At 35.3% G+C, this 16,582-nt stretch overlaps 1 protein-coding gene and 1 non-coding gene across 24 annotated transcripts in view; one reads left to right on the top strand and one right to left on the bottom strand.

Moving 5' to 3' along the window:
• The window catches only part of PCM1 (pericentriolar material 1), an 89,042-nt gene that overhangs the window by 28,302 nt on the left and 44,158 nt on the right, over window positions 1-16,582 (top strand). For 15 of the 23 annotated variants that reach the window (XM_070408258.1, XM_070408256.1, XM_070408263.1 and 12 more), the window contains 11 exons: window positions 1,273-1,489; window positions 3,315-3,501; window positions 4,398-4,571; window positions 4,973-5,130; window positions 5,246-5,481; window positions 8,682-8,836; window positions 8,972-9,101; window positions 10,584-10,724; window positions 11,459-11,649; window positions 13,115-13,318; window positions 16,295-16,514. In XM_070408258.1, coding sequence (XP_070264359.1) covers window positions 1,273-1,489; window positions 3,315-3,501; window positions 4,398-4,571; window positions 4,973-5,130; window positions 5,246-5,481; window positions 8,682-8,836; window positions 8,972-9,101; window positions 10,584-10,724; window positions 11,459-11,649; window positions 13,115-13,318; window positions 16,295-16,514 — 2,013 coding nt within the window. The remainder of the gene's footprint in view (window positions 1-1,272; window positions 1,490-3,314; window positions 3,502-4,397; window positions 4,572-4,972; window positions 5,131-5,245; window positions 5,482-8,681; window positions 8,837-8,971; window positions 9,102-10,583; window positions 10,725-11,458; window positions 11,650-13,114; window positions 13,319-16,294; window positions 16,515-16,582) is intronic. The other 8 variants (XM_070408259.1, XM_070408280.1, XM_070408272.1 and 5 more) reach the window with 1 other exon arrangement.
• Window positions 8,047-8,110, bottom strand: LOC139007835 (U7 small nuclear RNA). The gene has a single exon (XR_011470983.1). It is a non-coding gene; the product is annotated as a U7 small nuclear RNA (small nuclear RNA).

The raw sequence follows: 16,582 nt of genomic DNA, 5'->3' as shown, positions 1-16,582 counted from the left end.
AAGCAACCTAAATGTTCATCCATGAACAGGAAAATGGACTAATAAGTTTATATGAGTACATACATAGGTATTACATACTAAAAGCATGTTAATATCTTTAAAGAGAGTAATGGGGTTGGTATTTTTATGTATAGAGTTTTAGCTGTATTTATGAGGTTATAGTTCTCTTTAAAAAAGAAATTGATGCAAATGTGGCAAAAAGGTAAAATTTGACTGAGCTCAATGGCATTTATTCAGTACTAGAGGTCCAGTGCATGAAAATTCATGCACTTGGCGGTGGGTGGGTGGGTGGGAGGGGGAGTGTCTTTCAGCCCGGCCTGCACCCTCTCTCAGTCTGGGACTCCTTGGGGGATGTCCACCTGCCGGTTTAGGTCTGCTCCCTGGGGCCCAGCAGCCCAGGAGCACTCGGGGGATGTCCGACTGATGGCTTAGGCCTGCTCCTTGGGGATGGGCCTAAGCCATCAGTCAGACATCCTTAGCGCTGCCAAAGAGGAGGGAGAGGCTCCCACCACCGCCGCTGTGCTTGCAGCCATTAGCCCAGCTTGTGGCTGAGTGGAGCTCCCCTTGTGGGAGCGCACTGATCACCAGGGGGAAGCTTCTACATTGAACGTCTGACCCCTGGTGGTCAGTGCGTATCATAGTCATTCGTCGTTATGCCGTTAAGGTCAGTTTGCATATTACCTTTTTATTATATAGGATATGATTCCCTAAGTCTTAATGGATTTTTGAAAGGTTTCATAATTTATTTTAAATAGAGGAACATAGGAAAGAAGTGGTAGGAAAGACTTTGATAGGTTTAAGAAATTAAAAGTTTATGGTGGTGGTAAGAGAGGGATTGATAAGGCTTATTTTGTATAAAGTGTGGCACTGTGTAGTCATTGTGTGTCTATAAAACTATATGTTATATTGGCACAAAAGGAAGCACTATGCAATTTAGGAATAGGAAAGGCATATACTTACCCACCATACAACCTAGGCAAATATATATCTCTCAGGAAGAATATTTTTTATATATTTTTATTGATTTCAGAGAGGGAGAGAGAGAATCATTGATCAGCTGCCTCCTGCACGCTTTCTACTGGGGATCAAGCCTGCAACCTGGGCATATGCCCTTGACCAGAATCAAACCCAGACCCTTCAGTTCACAGGCTGATGCTCTATCCACTGAGCCAAACCAGCTAGGGCTCTCTTGAAGAATTTTTATGCCTTTTAAAATGAGAATGCAACCTTTAATTACCTTAGTATTTATTTTTCTTCTCTTTTTTTTATAAGCCTCTACCTGTTCCAGATAATAGGAGACAGGCAGAAAGTCTTTCATTAACTCGGGAGGTTTCCCAGAGCAGGAATCCAGCAGTTTCAGAACATTTACCTGATGAGAAAGTTCAACTTTTTAGCAAAATGAGAGTGTTACAGGAGAAGAAACAAAAAATGGACAAACTGCTTGGAGAACTTCATACACTTCGAGATCAACATCTCAACAATTCATCATGTAAGTAAATCTGGCTTAGTGGTATTAGGTAGAAGACACATAAGTATAATGGCAGCATATAAGTAGTTCCTTAGTAAATATTTGGTGAGTGAATGAACACATAGTTAGTTCCTCAAGAAAATTACAGTTATTTTGTGGGGAGATGAACTTGCATGTGAAAAGCTTTTAAGTAATAAGGCAGTATGATTAAAGCCAAATAGATGTCAGATCTGTTCTATAATTCAGAAGAGGGAAAGGATAAAGTTAGGCCTTGAAAATTGGGAGAATTTAAGGGAAAAGAAGGTAATTAGGTGCTTAGACATAATAATACTGCAATTTTAACATATTCAAAATTTTCCCTTAAAAACTAATCCAAATTAATATTTTGTTTAAAAACACGAAAGTATTTATACCAAAAAAAGTGAGGTATAAAAAATTTTTATATAGTACATATAGTTCAATGCAGAAATTCCAAAACATCCTTTTAAAAAATATATAACTAGTCATAGGAAAGGCAGTAATCATCCTAGTTATACTATAGAAACTGTCTTTTTTGCTTTGCAGATGTTTTACTTGCCTCTAAGATATAGTTGCTAATTTTTCATTTGCTATCCTCATCTTCACAAGCCTGGTTCCTGCCTTTTGCCCAAACAGTAGTAGGAGCTCTAGCATTAGAAATGGAGCCAATAGAGTCAGGCTCAGTTGGTCATTATTCTTTAGCATTCCAGCTGTTCTCTTACTAAAGAAAAAACAAGGGATAGAAATATTTCTAGAGTCCCTGTTTCTTCTCTTTGCCAAGTTCAAAAGAATCTTAGTATTTCTACCCTGAAACATACTCCTTTTCCCTGACCTCTTTTAGTCTGCTAGAGTATAAACTAATCCCAACACTTATCCTTCCTAAACAGATGAACACAACTAAGAAAACCTTAACATTTGAAAGTTGTATTTAAGGCCTTGTGATCAGTGTTATTCACATGGGAAAGTAGCACACTGCTTACTGATGATGCCAAAAAGTCATTTTCTCCCCACTGGAAAACTGCAAAGCAGCGGCAAAGGTAGAGCAGCCCAGGAATAGAGTGAAGAGACTACTGGAAAGCAGCTATAGCAGTTGATAATGTAGGCAACAAGTAGTGATGATGATGCTGTGAGAAAGAGACAAATGCCAATAGTTTTAAAGTGGAAGACAGAGAAGTACAGAAATTAATCATCTTCATTTACTGCCCTTGAAGGCATAAGATAACCTTTGTCTGATCTGTGTGAACAGAAAAATAATTAAAATGTAATGTTTAAAGGACTACAGAGGATGAGCTATCATTAATTTGAATGTTTTATTGCCAAGTAGTATTTCATAGTATGGATATACCACAGTCACTTTAACAACAATTTTGCTTTATTTTTTGGAATAAGAAAAGTTTTGTCTTGGAGACCGGATGTAATTTCCTCTGAGCTATGGATTTGGTAGTCTCTTAAGGACATACTATGCTAGGGCTGCTTTATAGAGATTTGTGGACGGTGTACTGCACATCATACACAGTGGCCTTGATGAACTTAACCCAGAAACAAGTTTATCAGGGGCTTTAACAAGGAATACTGTTCTTTTTAAAGGTAGAATATCATAGTTCTTGTCAATTTCCATCTTGTCTTTCGTTCTTTCTGTTTTAACTATATTTGGTTGAGCATCAGGTTTATAAGTGGTCTGGATGTTAATATTATTAAGTTTCTAAAATTTATGCAGAATTTAAGATGTTAATGACTTCTACTTTTTATTTTTCTACATCCAAACAAACTATAAATAAATGTTTGGTGCCATATTTGTTTTTGGTAACTTTTTTTTGTATGTGTGTAGTTGTGCCTTCTTCAGCCTCTCCACAAAGGAGTGTGGACCAAAGAAGTACAACTTCAGCTCCCTCTGCTCCTGTTGTCAATGGAGAATCCAGTAGCCTCCCGTCATCAGTTCCTTACCCTGCTGCTTCTCTGGTTTCTCAGAATGAGAGTGAAAATGAAGGCCATCTAAATCCAACTGAAAAACTCCAGTAAAAACACTTTTACAGATATTGTTAAATAGATTAGAATTGGATAATGGGGATAAGTTTTGGGTTTATTTAATATGATAAACATTCTTAAGTGATATGGTAGTACAAGTGTGTCTAGGTGTTATATGAGCAATATTGAGGCTTTCCAAGAGGTATGTGACATTGTAATACAGATCATTTCTAAGAGCAAATGTATTCCAGTTTTCAAATAAAGAATTAGAAACAGCTGAACTACAGTTAAAATAATCAAGTGGTTTAGAAGCTGGCTTTACAATCAAATAGCTCTGTATGTGTGTCTTTCAAGGCTCTATGACTGTGGACAAATAGCTTACTCTCACTTAACCTCTTTCTTCATCTGCGAAATAGGGATAATAACATACTTGTTCACAGAGGTGTTTTAAGGATTAAAAAGCATTGGCATGCCTCCTGGCACTTAATAAAAACTTAAGCTGGTCATTTTTTGGTAAACATATGACATACTTTATAGATGTCTATGTTATAGGAACCACCTCCAAATGCTCAATAATGCTTGCATACCTGATTTGCCTGAGAGCTAGTATTCAAATTGAGTATTTTGTACTTCTCATTTTGGATACATATTAAGAAATCTAGGAATATTTCTGACATTGAGTTTTAAGCTGTTAACATCCATACCTGCTTAAAATGAACACTTGGAACTCTTTAATATGCTTTTGTCTCTAACACAGCATGAAAAAAATAAAGCAATGAGATTTTGAGTAGACTATACTTGAAATTAAATTATTTATAGGCATAGCCCCTGGATATTTGACTAGACTTAAGTTTTGTTTGTGTTGGCTGCTATTACATGAAAATAATGCATGCTTTACTTTGCTAAAGTAGTTATTAATTTTATATATATATGTGTTGTTTATCAGGAAGTTAAACGAAGTTCGGAAGAGATTGAATGAATTAAGAGAATTAGTTCATTATTATGAACAAACATCAGATATGATGACAGATGCTGTAAATGAAAACACAAAAGATGAAGAAACTGAAGAGTCAGAATATGATTCTGAGCATGAAAATTCTGAGCCTGTTACTAACATTCGGTAAGAACTTTTATTTGACTTTTCTCCTATAAGTCTGCTGTTTTGGTCATTGTAATCTTAATTGCCTTGTGTAAAAAATAGGGAAGAGTTGAGTATAGTAGTTTAGTAAATTTGCTATTTGTTAGACCAAATGCAAATAAATTACAAGAAGTATCTAAATTAGCATTTTTCTACCTCTTTAATTTTAGGTATAATTTTGATTTTTCAAATGTTTTAAGTTTCTAAATTGCAGAAGTTAATGAAAAGCAAGAACCAATTATTCATAGTATGAATTTAAATGTGGAAAAGCCAATGATGTTCATAGTTTGAAGTACTTTATCAGCAGTTCTAAACCTTGGTGGTGGTTATTATTATTATTATTATTTTTACCTTAAATAACTAAGCTGTTTTCTTTTTTTTAGAAATCCCCAAGTAGCTGCCACCTGGAATGAAGTAAACAGTAATTCCAATGCACAGTGTGTTTCTAATAATAGAGATGGCAGATCAGTTCATTCTAATTGTGAAATTAACAACAGATCTGCTGCCAACATAAGGGCTTTAAACATGCCTCCTTCTTTAGGTATGATTGACTCTATTCACAGAAATTATTGCCATATTGTTCTTGGGAAGTAGATTTTTCTTTCATTAGTACTCAAGTTTATGAAATTACGGATTTCAATGATACCTGTTTTCAGCAGATTGTCGATATAATAGAGAAGGAGAACAGGGGATTCATGTTGCACAAGGTGAAGATGATGATGAGGAGGAAGAAGCAGAAGATGAGGGTGCTAGTGGAGCTTCATTGTCTAGTCACAGGAGCAGTGTGGCTGATGAGGCTCCAGAGGATGCTGAATTTGAACAGAAGATCAATAGACTTATGGCTGCAAAACAGAAACTTAGGCAATTACAAGATCTTGTTGCTATGGTACAGGCAAGTACAGCTTGGTTTTTAAAAAACTACTTGTCAAATAGTACAGTCTTATAAGGTAAAATTTATATATTTTGACAATTACATGGCATAATTATACTATTACATATTTATGTATTAAGTTCTTGCTACATGCCATCTTTAGATGTTTGGCACTTAAATTTAGTTTTTAACTACTGTTGACATACAATATTATATTAGTTTCAACTGTACAGAATAATGATTAGACCTATTTTATGAAGTGATCAGCTCAATAAGTGTAGTACCCATCTAATATTATATGTAATTATTATAATATTATTGACTATATTTCCTATGCTGTACTTTATTTATATTCTTGTGACTACTTTTGTAACTGCCAGTCTGCACTTATTTAATCCTTTTTACCCATGGCCCCAACCTCCCCTCCCATCTGGTGACTATCAGTTTGTTCTCTGTATCTTTGAGTTCATTTCTGTTTTGTTTGTTCTTTTATTTTGTTTTTTAGATTCTACATATAAGTATTATTTACAGTTTGCTTTTTTTCCCCACTTCACAATGTCTTGGAGAACTTTTCATATTAGCATGTATAGTCCTATATAATTACAGATAAATAATTGTGAAATATTATATAGAAAAGTAATTATAAAATAGAAATCATACTGCATATGTGTGTGTGTATGTTTGTGGTATATATTAAATACACCTCTTATTAGCTGCAACAGAGTTTTCTGTAGTATTAACAGACCTTAATTTAGTTAATCTGACTCCTACTGGTGTATACTTTTGTTGTTTCCAGTTTTTTACTACTTGGAATATTCCAGTGAATATTCTTGCCCAACTCTCTTTGTGCATTCCAAGAATATATATTTTTTATTGATTTGTGATAGAGAGAGAGATTGATTGAGATTGATAAGTTGCCTCCCATATGCTCCTGACTGGAATCAAACCCCTTCAACCTTTTCAGTGTATAGGATGACATTCCAACCAACTGAGCCACTTGCTGCATTTGTGTTTTTCAAGAGTATATAAGAAGTGGAATTGCTGTTAGATTTTATGCACATATCAATTTTAATGGACACTGCTTAACTGCTTTCCAAAGTGCTCTATTAATTGATATCTAAGCAATGGTGTATGAGTCCTTTTTCTCATACCCTTGATTACATTTTTTATATTGATACACTGTAGCTTGTTTAACCATTATTGGAATTGGTTTTTGGCTTTTTCCAAGTTTTCCCTAATATAAGAAAGGCTTTTTTGTAAACACATGTACATAAACACATATAAGTGTATATATACACATGTAAATATTTTTGCTTATACAAATTATATGTCTTGGGTACATAAACTGATAACATTGGTTACCTATGGAGAATGGAGTCAGTTGGGGACAGAGATGGAAAAAAGAATTTTCTAAATGTCTTTTTTAGTTTTTGAACTTTGATTATATGACAATATTACCATTAGAAAAAATTAAAACAGCTTCTAAAGCAAATAACAATAATAGGTTGTGCTTTCTTACAATCATTGTACTTGTTAATTACTTTCCCTTTTTTATAAGACTTCTTTCTTCAGATGTATTGCCCAAAGTGGGAATAACAGAGCAGAAATGATAACTTGGTGGCTTATAGATGAATCAGGCTTATATTGAATGGAGATCTTTTGCTTTAGGGAGTTCCTAGGACCTAAAGTATATATGAGAAATGAGAAAACTACAACCCAGAGGGAATAAGGGGTCTCCTTCTGAAAGAGAGCAATTGAAAAAAATGATTGGTCCTGGCAGTGTGGCTCAGTTGGTTGAATGTGGTCCCATGCATTGGAAGGTTGCTGGTTCGATTCCAGTTAGGGCACATACCCAGGTTGTGGTGCATATGGGAGGCAGCTAATGAATATCAGTGTTTCTCTTTCACATCTATGTTTCTCTCTCCCTCTCCCTTCCACTCTCTCTAAAAAAATCAATTGAAAATATCCTAATAAAAGCCTAATATGTTAAGTGTCCAGTCGGCCATTCAACCACCAATCAAAGCGTAATATGCTAATGATATGCTAAGGCTGCTCAACCACTCTCTATGACGTGCACTGACCACCAGGGAGCAGACTCTCCAACCAGTAGTTAGCTTGCTGCTGGGGTCTGGCACCTATAAACTTAAAATTGATTCGGTGCTTTTGTAACTAAGTTATCTCTAACTTTTTAAGGTTTTATTAGAATATTTGCAAAGGTTAAAGTTTTAGTTGAGGGCTTCCAAGAAAGCATGAGTAAATATAAAATATATAGAGTTAAAAAATTTTTAATATACTTTTAATGATTTCAGAGAGGAAGGGAGAGATAGAGAGATATAGAATCATCAGTGTGCCCTGACCTGAAATTGAACCATGACTTCCTAGTTCATAGGTCAATGCTAACCAAAGAGCCACACTCACTGGGCTAGGATTAAATATTTAAAAAAAAATGGAATAGTTCACCCCAAACCTTTTTTTTTTTTTTTTAAAGAAATTCTTCATTGTTTATTACATATGTCTCCTTTTTTCCCCATTAACCTCTCCCTGGCCATCTACTTCCCAACCCCCCCCCCCCCCCCCCTTTTTTTTGAGGGCCTTCCGGTAAAAAAATAGAAGACCTGCTAGACAAATTCAAAAAGAGCTGTGAGCATTAACCCCCAAATCTTTTAATAAGTACATTGATTTCAATAAAATATGGATCTGTTAGGAAGATAGTAACTTCAGTTGTATTGCCAGGAGTGCTTACTAATTTAAAATGGTATATTCTCATTAGTTTTTGTATTGCAAGCCATTGACACTTGATTGGCAGACCAAAGCCGTGAGGAAAGGGAAAATTTTATGTAAGCAAGTGACAATGGACATTGATTATTTGATATTGTTAATGTAAAAGTTAAATCTTAAGAAAAATTAATATTCAGGAGTTTGCAGTTCCAGTAGTATATTTTTTTATCTTCATATTCTTTGATAGCTCAGTATTTGGTCAAAATAACAAAAGGCAACTTAATATTTGTCATTACTGGATAATAGGCAGCTCAGATATTTAATGTACTATTTTTAGTTTCAATACTCCATTTCTTGCCATTGGTAGAGAATGAACTTCAGTGTTCTCTACTGCTTTCTCTACTTCTCTAATTTTTCTTATATGACTTTGATTGACTAGTGGTATTTACTAAGGTATGAATTAGGTTTATCAAGATTATTTTAATATAATGATGTGTTTTTAGGATGATGATACAGCAGATCAAGGAGTTATCTCTGCCAGTACTTCACATTTGGATGATTTCTACCCAGCAGAAGAAGGCACCAAACAAAATGCGAATAACAATAGAGGAAATGCCAATAAAACACAGAAAGATGCAGGAGTAAATGAAAAGGCAAGGTATGTTAAGCCTTCATTTAGTAAAAATTTAGTGCCTGTTATAGAGAAAGTACTCGGCTGGGTATACTGTATTACATAATGCTTAATGTTATCAGATTTACTGGAGTCCAAAATATAATGTCAATTTAATTATAGAGAGAAATTTTATGAGGCTAAACTACAGCAGCAACAGAGAGAGCTCAAACAGTTGCAGGAAGAAAGAAAGAAACTGATTAAGATTCAAGAGAAAATTCAAGCATTGCAAAAGGCATGTCCTGACCTACAGGTAATTAGGAAATTTCTCTCTTTCTATTTGAAAAAGATGTCTAAAACCCAGTGTCAGTTGAAAGTACTCTTTCTAGTACTGATATGATAGATTTATTTCTGTTAATTTTATGATTAATGAAATGGTTGAACTAATGAACTGTTTTAGGGATACACATCTACACTGAAAGATAACCACAAAGGAATTTGACAGAATTATTTCCATTCTTTCACTTGTTGGGTTAGCTAGCTAGAGTTTTAAAACATGAATGTAACTATTAAAATATTCTGGTTTCACATTTCTAGTTCCACTGAACTTCAAAGAGATCACTTTTTACAACATTTAGCTAGTGAAAAAAAAAAAATCAGGATGAAGTAAAATGCCAAAGACTCGGAAAGAAAGAAAGAAAGAAAATGAACCATACTCACATGTACTATGACTATGTTCCAGAAAAATCTAGCAATTAATTATATATATATATATATATATATATATATATATAAAACATATTTTATTAATTTTTTTTTATAGAGAGGAAGGGTGAGGGATAGAGAGTTAGAAACATCGATCAGCTGCCTCCTGCACACCCCCTACTGGGGATGTGCCCACAACCAAGGTACATGCCCTTGACTGGAATCAAACCCGGGACCCTTCAGTCCGCAGGCCGACACTCTATCCACTGTGCCAAACTGGTCAGGGCAATATATTTTTTAAATGAGTTAAATAAAACCCAAAAAGTAGTTTTTCTACAAACCTTCAATAAAGAATTACAAAATAAAGTAAAATATTCTGATTTTAGCTTTGCAGTTCAGGGACTACCATTTCCATCTTTAATGGCCTAAAATTATATAATAAAGCTCTTAAGCCATCATGTGTTATCTAAGGAAATTAAAATGTTTTGTTTTTAGTTTGAATATTGACTATATATACCTTTGCTTATTAATAGTATCCCATGCTTAGGTCTTTGATATTGAACAGAAAATGAACAATCTTTGACCATGTCAGGTAATAGGGGTAGGGCTAATATGGGAAGGAAATACCAATTCTTTTGGAGATTTTTTTTTCTCTCTAAAATTTATTGGTTAAGTTTATTCTTCAGTCAGGTTTTATTTTCAAAGGAAGGGAAACACATCAAATGATATTTCTAATGTAACAATTTATTTTCTAGACTGTTACCTTTTCCACTTTAATCCCTTTTTCCTTATCCCCAATCTAAACAATTCCCAGAGGAATACATAGCTGAGTTGGGTTGAGTATATGAAATTTTCCACAGTAATGTTTTATCTCTCTTATCTCTCTTATTTCTGAAGTTTGGTTACTACTCATCAGCTTTAGTCTGTGCTTTTATCTTTTATTATGTCAGATTTTCTTTGAATCATGATAGCAGTTGAGGTCTGATAACAAATATGTCACTAGAATCCTAGAGGAGTAATAAAATAACTGTTTTTATGAAATTAAAATAATTGCTTTAATTCCTCATAATGTTTCTAATCCTCTTTTTAGCTGTCAGCCACTAGTGCAGGTAATTGTCCCACAAAGAAATATATACCAGCTGTTACTTCAACCCCAACTGTTAATGAAAATGAAAACAATGCAAGCAAACCTGTTTTTGAGCCTGACGATTCTTCAGTAGTAAATAATGAGGTATTATATAATGTACCCTGTTGTTCTTGAGTCTTAAGTCACATATTGTTTTAAAATTTATTTTTCAAGTACAGTTGAATACAATATTCTATTAGTTTCTGGTGTATAACATAGTTTATTAGACATTTATATACCTTATGAAGTAATCATCCTGTTAAGTCTAGTACCCATCTAACACCGTATATAGTTATCACAGCATTATTGACTATATATTCCCCATGCTGTATAAGTCACAGCTTAAGAAGGAAACAATATCGGTAAAACATGTTTTTAAATGTAGCCTGTTTGTGTCTTTTAGTTTGGGGAAGAAATATTTTTTTTTTTTTAAGTAATTAAGTTGGGATGTCTTCAAAATAGTCTTGATCTTTATTAGCAAATATTTGGTAGAATTATATGTAAAGGATAGTTGCAACAAATAGCAATCATTTCAGTTAAAAAGACCTATCCTTTGGTATTTTCTTTCATTTATATGTGATTTGTAGGAAACATCATAACTTTTTCTAAATAGTTGATATTTGGGTGCTACTTGTTTTCTTTAAGAATTAATGATTGCGTGGTTTTTTCTTATTCATCATTAACATTATTTTTAATCTTCATGAATATTTCAGTCTAGAAAGAATAGAGTGAGAATAGAAGTATTTGTTGGTATGGAGGACAATAGTATTAGCCTGTTGTCCTTTAAGGAGAAGACAAATCCAGATACTTTAACTTTGCTCTAATTTTTAAATTAATAGCTGTGGTCAGAAATGCGAAGACATGAAATTTTAAGGGAAGAGCTGCGACAGAGAAGAAAGCAGCTTGAAGCTCTGATGGCTGAACATCAGAGGAGGCAAGGTATAGCTGAAACTGTATCTCCAGTGGCTGTTTCATTGAGAAGTGATGGATCTGAAAACCTGTGCACTCCTCAACAAAGTAGAACAGACAAGTAAGAGTTATTTAAATCATATTTTAAACATCATACCTGCGGCTTGTAGGATAGGCAGCCTTGTTTTCCCTCTGCATCACAGTACAAATTTGCTGTGGCAGTGAGGATAGTATTTAAGTATCACCTTGGTGCCTCAGTTTCACTAAATTGAGTTCCTTTCTGTTCAAAGTTCTCATAGCATTAACTTTTTTTTTTTAATTACTAAGACACTTAATCAAATGGTGGTCTAGATTTTCTTGAGTGTATGACCTTTTTTTCTTAGTTAAGTTTTAAGCTTATAAAAAGAAAACTTAGTTAAGCTTTGACCTTGATACTTTGTAGTGCTATTCCATCAGGCCAGAAATAAGCACTTTTTTTACTCAAAGGATCTTAAAACATTTTGTTATATAAGACATTTAGTTTTTAGGATTTAAGTTTGAAATTTTCATATCAAGAATATTTCTAAAAGACTTGGTCATCTTTAATATCAGTCAATTACTACCTATGTAGTAGTATTCAGATCTAACATTTGGAATTCAAATGTGTTGCGACTTTACATTTTGATATTTTCAGATGGCATTTCTGAAACATTAAACCAAGCCTAACTCTTCTTCCTCTTAGAAGAACTTTTCCTATTTGTGGAGTCCCCATACATATTTAGTGATCAAACTACATCTTTAGTATTTTATTCTGTTCTGAATACCACACATTTATACTTCAAGTTCTTTGGATAGTTTTGATAAGCATCAAGATTTTAGAACATAGGTTCTAGAATTGTGGTACCCAATATGAAAGTCACTAGATATAGAGGTAACTAAGTTAAAATTAAATAAAATAAAAATTTTCTCAGTTACGTCAGCCATATTTTAAGTGTTCATTGGTTATATGTACCTAGTGGCAGCTATATGGGACAGCACAGATATAGATCATCACTATTATTCAGAGAATGGTATTGGACAAGAGTGGTATTGATCTAGAAAACTGTCACTCAAGGAAAGTTAAGTTGAGGGTTGTTTAGGAAAAAATATTTAGAGCAGTGGTTCTCCACCTTCTTAATGCTGCGACCCTTTAATACAGTTCCTCATGTTGTGGTGACCCCCAATTTCATTGTTACAAATGGAACATAATTAAAGCATAGTGATTAATCACAAAAACAATATGTAATTATATATGTGTTTTCCGATGGTCTTAGGTGACCTCTGTGAAAGGGTCGTTCGACCCCCAAAGGGGTCACGACCCACAGGTTTAGAACCGCTGATTTAGAGGCTATGATTACTGTTTTAATTGGAAGAATTGTTTTATGGAAGGCATAAGAAATGTATTCTATATATAACTCATATCATAGTTACTAAGATTAAATGACATTTTATATAACCACATGCACATGTGCATGTACATGTATATTTGGTACAGTGTCTGGCACATGGTGGTAAAGTATTGAGCTCATCTCCAGAATGATCTCTTGTTTTTTTGTCTCAATCTCTAGAACAATGGCAACTTGGGGAGGTTCTACCCAGTGTGCACTAGATGAAGAAGGAGATGAAGATGGTTACCTTTCTGAAGGAGTTGTTCGGACAGATGAAGAGGAGGAAGAAGAAGAGCAAGATGCCAGTTCCAATGATAACTTTTCTCTGTATTCTCCTAACAGCATGAATCATAACTCTTATAGTGTAAAGGAAACTAAAAATAGGTTAGTTTCTCTGTTTTAATTCTTTGCTTGATTTGAAGAGTTTGAGGTTTTTCTGACACCAAGCAATTCTTTGATTCCCTGAACCAACGGGGGATCCTACAGTATAGTTCAATTCTGACACTTAACTAGTTGGAGTTAGGGCAGACTCCCCAAGTTAAGGGGTTCAGTCCGCCAAGACTGCTGTCACTTCGGATGCCAGTCGTAAGTCCCCAGGGAACTGACCTTTCTGTCTGACATGACTACTAATTTGGGGGTTCCCACAACCCTTCTTCAGGTTTCATAATTTGCTAAACAACTCATAACTTAGGAAAATGCTTGCTTGTATCGGTTTATTATGAAGGCTACAACTCACGAACAGCCAAATGGAAGAGATTTGTAGGGCAAGGTTTGGGGGATGAGGTTGCAGAGCTTCACTGCCCTCTCTGGGTGCACCACCCTCCCTGCACTCCAGTGTGTTCACCAACCCAGAAGGCTCAGCTGACCAGTGCTTTGTTGAGTGGTTTAACCCTTTGAGTGCCAACCAATATCCTAGGAACTATGCTAAAATTGCCAAGGCATTTTTGCTGATTTTACAGCAGTTTAGGAAAAAAAATTATGAATTGTAAGTAAATGAAGTTACATATTCAAAAACTTAAGGAAACCTTTACTACATTTGTTTTCATCTTTGACATATATTGTTTGCTGATTGTATTATAAAATACTAGTAGAAAAAAAAAATTGGAACAGTGCTCCCGGCACTTTTGGCGAAAGACAGGAGGAGTGCGATCACGCTCCCTGGCACTCTAGGGGTCCCCGGCACTCTAAGGGTCCCCGGCACTCTAAGGGTTAATGGTGGCTTCATTTCACAGGCTTAGTTGATTAAATCATTGGCTATAGACAATCCAGCTTAATCTCTGGGCCTTCCTCTATCGTCCTTGGAGTTTGGGAAATAGGGCTGAAAGTTCGAACTTCTCTAATCACCTGGCTGGTTTTTCTGGCCACCAGGCCCCCTCATGAAGCCACCTAGGGCCTGCCAAGAGGTATTAGCAGAAACTCAGATATGCTGGAAAGGGGCTCTTTATGAGAAACACAGGTACTCAGGGGATGCCAAGAGTTATAGGAGTTCTGCTGGAAACCTGGGACAAATATTTTTTGATTGAATTTATTGGGAGTTTCATGTGTATAATTCTCTTTTGAATTTTTATTTTTTCAATATTTATTAAATTGATTGGGGTGACATTGGTCAACATGAACATAAAGGTTTCAGGTATGGGTTTCTGTGTTACAAAATCTGTATCTTGATCGTGTGCCCACCGTCCAAAGTCAGATCTTCTCCTGCCACCTTCTATTAGGACCCCTTCCCTTCTCCCTCTATCCCCTTCCCTCTGGTGATCACCGCACTGCTGCATGTGTTCACGAGTATCAGTTTTATTTCCCACATGATTGAAATCATATAGTTCTTAGCTTTTTCTGACTCAGTTCACTTAGCATAATGTTATCAAGGTCTATCCATGTTGTTGCAAATGGCAGTATTTCATCATCATGGCTGAATAATATCCCATTGTGTGTATGTACCACGTCTTTGTCCAGTCTTCTATCGCGGGCACTTTGTTTGTTTCTGTGTCTTGGCCACCATGAATGATGATGCATTGAACATAGGGGTGCATATATCTTTGTGAATACATGATTTTGAGTGTTTTGGGTATATACCCAGGAGTGGGATTGCTCGGTCGTGTGGTAGTTCTATTTGTATAATTTTATAATATATTATCTGTATATTGTATTGTGTATTCACCACTCCATGTCAAGTCTTCTTCCATCACCATTTATGCCCCCTATATTTTTTTCTACCTCACCCAAAACCCCTTTCCCTCTGGTAATCACCATGTTGTTGTGTGTCTATGAGGTCTTTTTTTTGTTTTTCTTTTCTTAATCCTTTCACCTTTCAAAAAATACATATAGCATATAAATTTTTTTCGTTAATCCTCACCCAAGGATATTTTTCCATTGATTTTTAGAGAGAGTGGAAGGGTGGGGGAGAGACAGAGAGAAATACCGTGTGAGAGAGAGATATGGATTGGTTGCCTCCTGCACAGAGAGACAAGTCAATTGATTGCCTCTCACAGGGCCCCAACCAGGGCTGGGGATCGAGCCTGCAAACAGGTACATGCTCTTGACTGGAATTGAACCTGGAACTCTTCAGTCCGAGGGCCGATGCTCTGTCCACTGAGCCAAACCAGCTAGGGCTCAAAATATATTTTTTATTATACTACAAGAGTGTTGCTGAGATATATTCCAGCTACACTGGATCAGGATTTATAAGCTTTGATCTTTGCTCTTTTGGGGGAGGTTAGCAAACATTTAAAAATCGTAGAGCCTAGCCGGTTTGGCTCAGTGGATAGAGCGTAGGCCTGTGAACTGAAAGGTCCCAGGTTCGATTCCGGTCAAGGGCACATGCCTGGGTTGCGGGCTCAATCCCCAGTAGGGGGTGTGCAGGAGGCAGCCGATCATTGATTCTCTCTCATCATTGATGTTTCTATCTCTCTCTCCTCCTTCCTTCCTCTCTGAAATCAATAAAAATATATTTAAAAAAATAAAAATCGTAGAGAGTGAAAAAAGTCTGTACAAAGATACTCATTATATTGTTATTTACAATAGTGAAATATATTTGATGAGTAAAAGATGAAGTAATTCCACCTGATGTTGTAATGTGGCTAAGCTTATAACAAGAATGGAAAAATGCTTGTGGTATATTTTTATTTTGCAGTATACAGAATTATATGGACACTTCTGTTTAAGACGTAAGTGAAAAACACTGGAAAAGAGTAAAATACGATACTTATATAAGGCTAAAAACCTAGAATCTTTATCCCCTTTATTTTTCATGCTTTTTGAGTTCTTCAACTTAAAAAGAGAATACTGGCCTGTGGTTTGTTGCCAGATTAGAAAAGCCAAATAATTATATATGATGACCTAATGCTTTAAATCTTGTATTAGATGGAAGAATAATCGCCGTTTTCCAGAAGATGGAAATTGTCGTCCATTAGCCAAGACAAGACAACAGAATATCAGCATGCAGCGTCAGGAAAACCTTCGTTGGGTGTCAGAACTCTCGTATGTAGAAGAGAAAGAACAATGGCAAGAACAGATTAATCAGCTAAAGAAACAACTTGATTTCAGTGTCAGTATTTGTCAGACTTTGATGCAAGACCAGCAGGTAAAGTTCACTATGAAAGTAAACATATTTTATCTTGTTTTTGAAGCAGTCCACATTTTTCTCAAGTC

Source organism: Myotis yumanensis, unplaced genomic scaffold, assembly GCF_028538775.1.
Source record: "Myotis yumanensis isolate MYYU_CA2020_CCGP unplaced genomic scaffold, mMyoYum1.0.hap1 SCAF_3, whole genome shotgun sequence".
Classification (NCBI taxonomy): Eukaryota; Metazoa; Chordata; class Mammalia; order Chiroptera; family Vespertilionidae; genus Myotis; species Myotis yumanensis.
The sequence above is the reverse complement of the archived record's forward strand: the minus strand, read 5'-3'. Positions and strand labels throughout refer to the sequence as shown.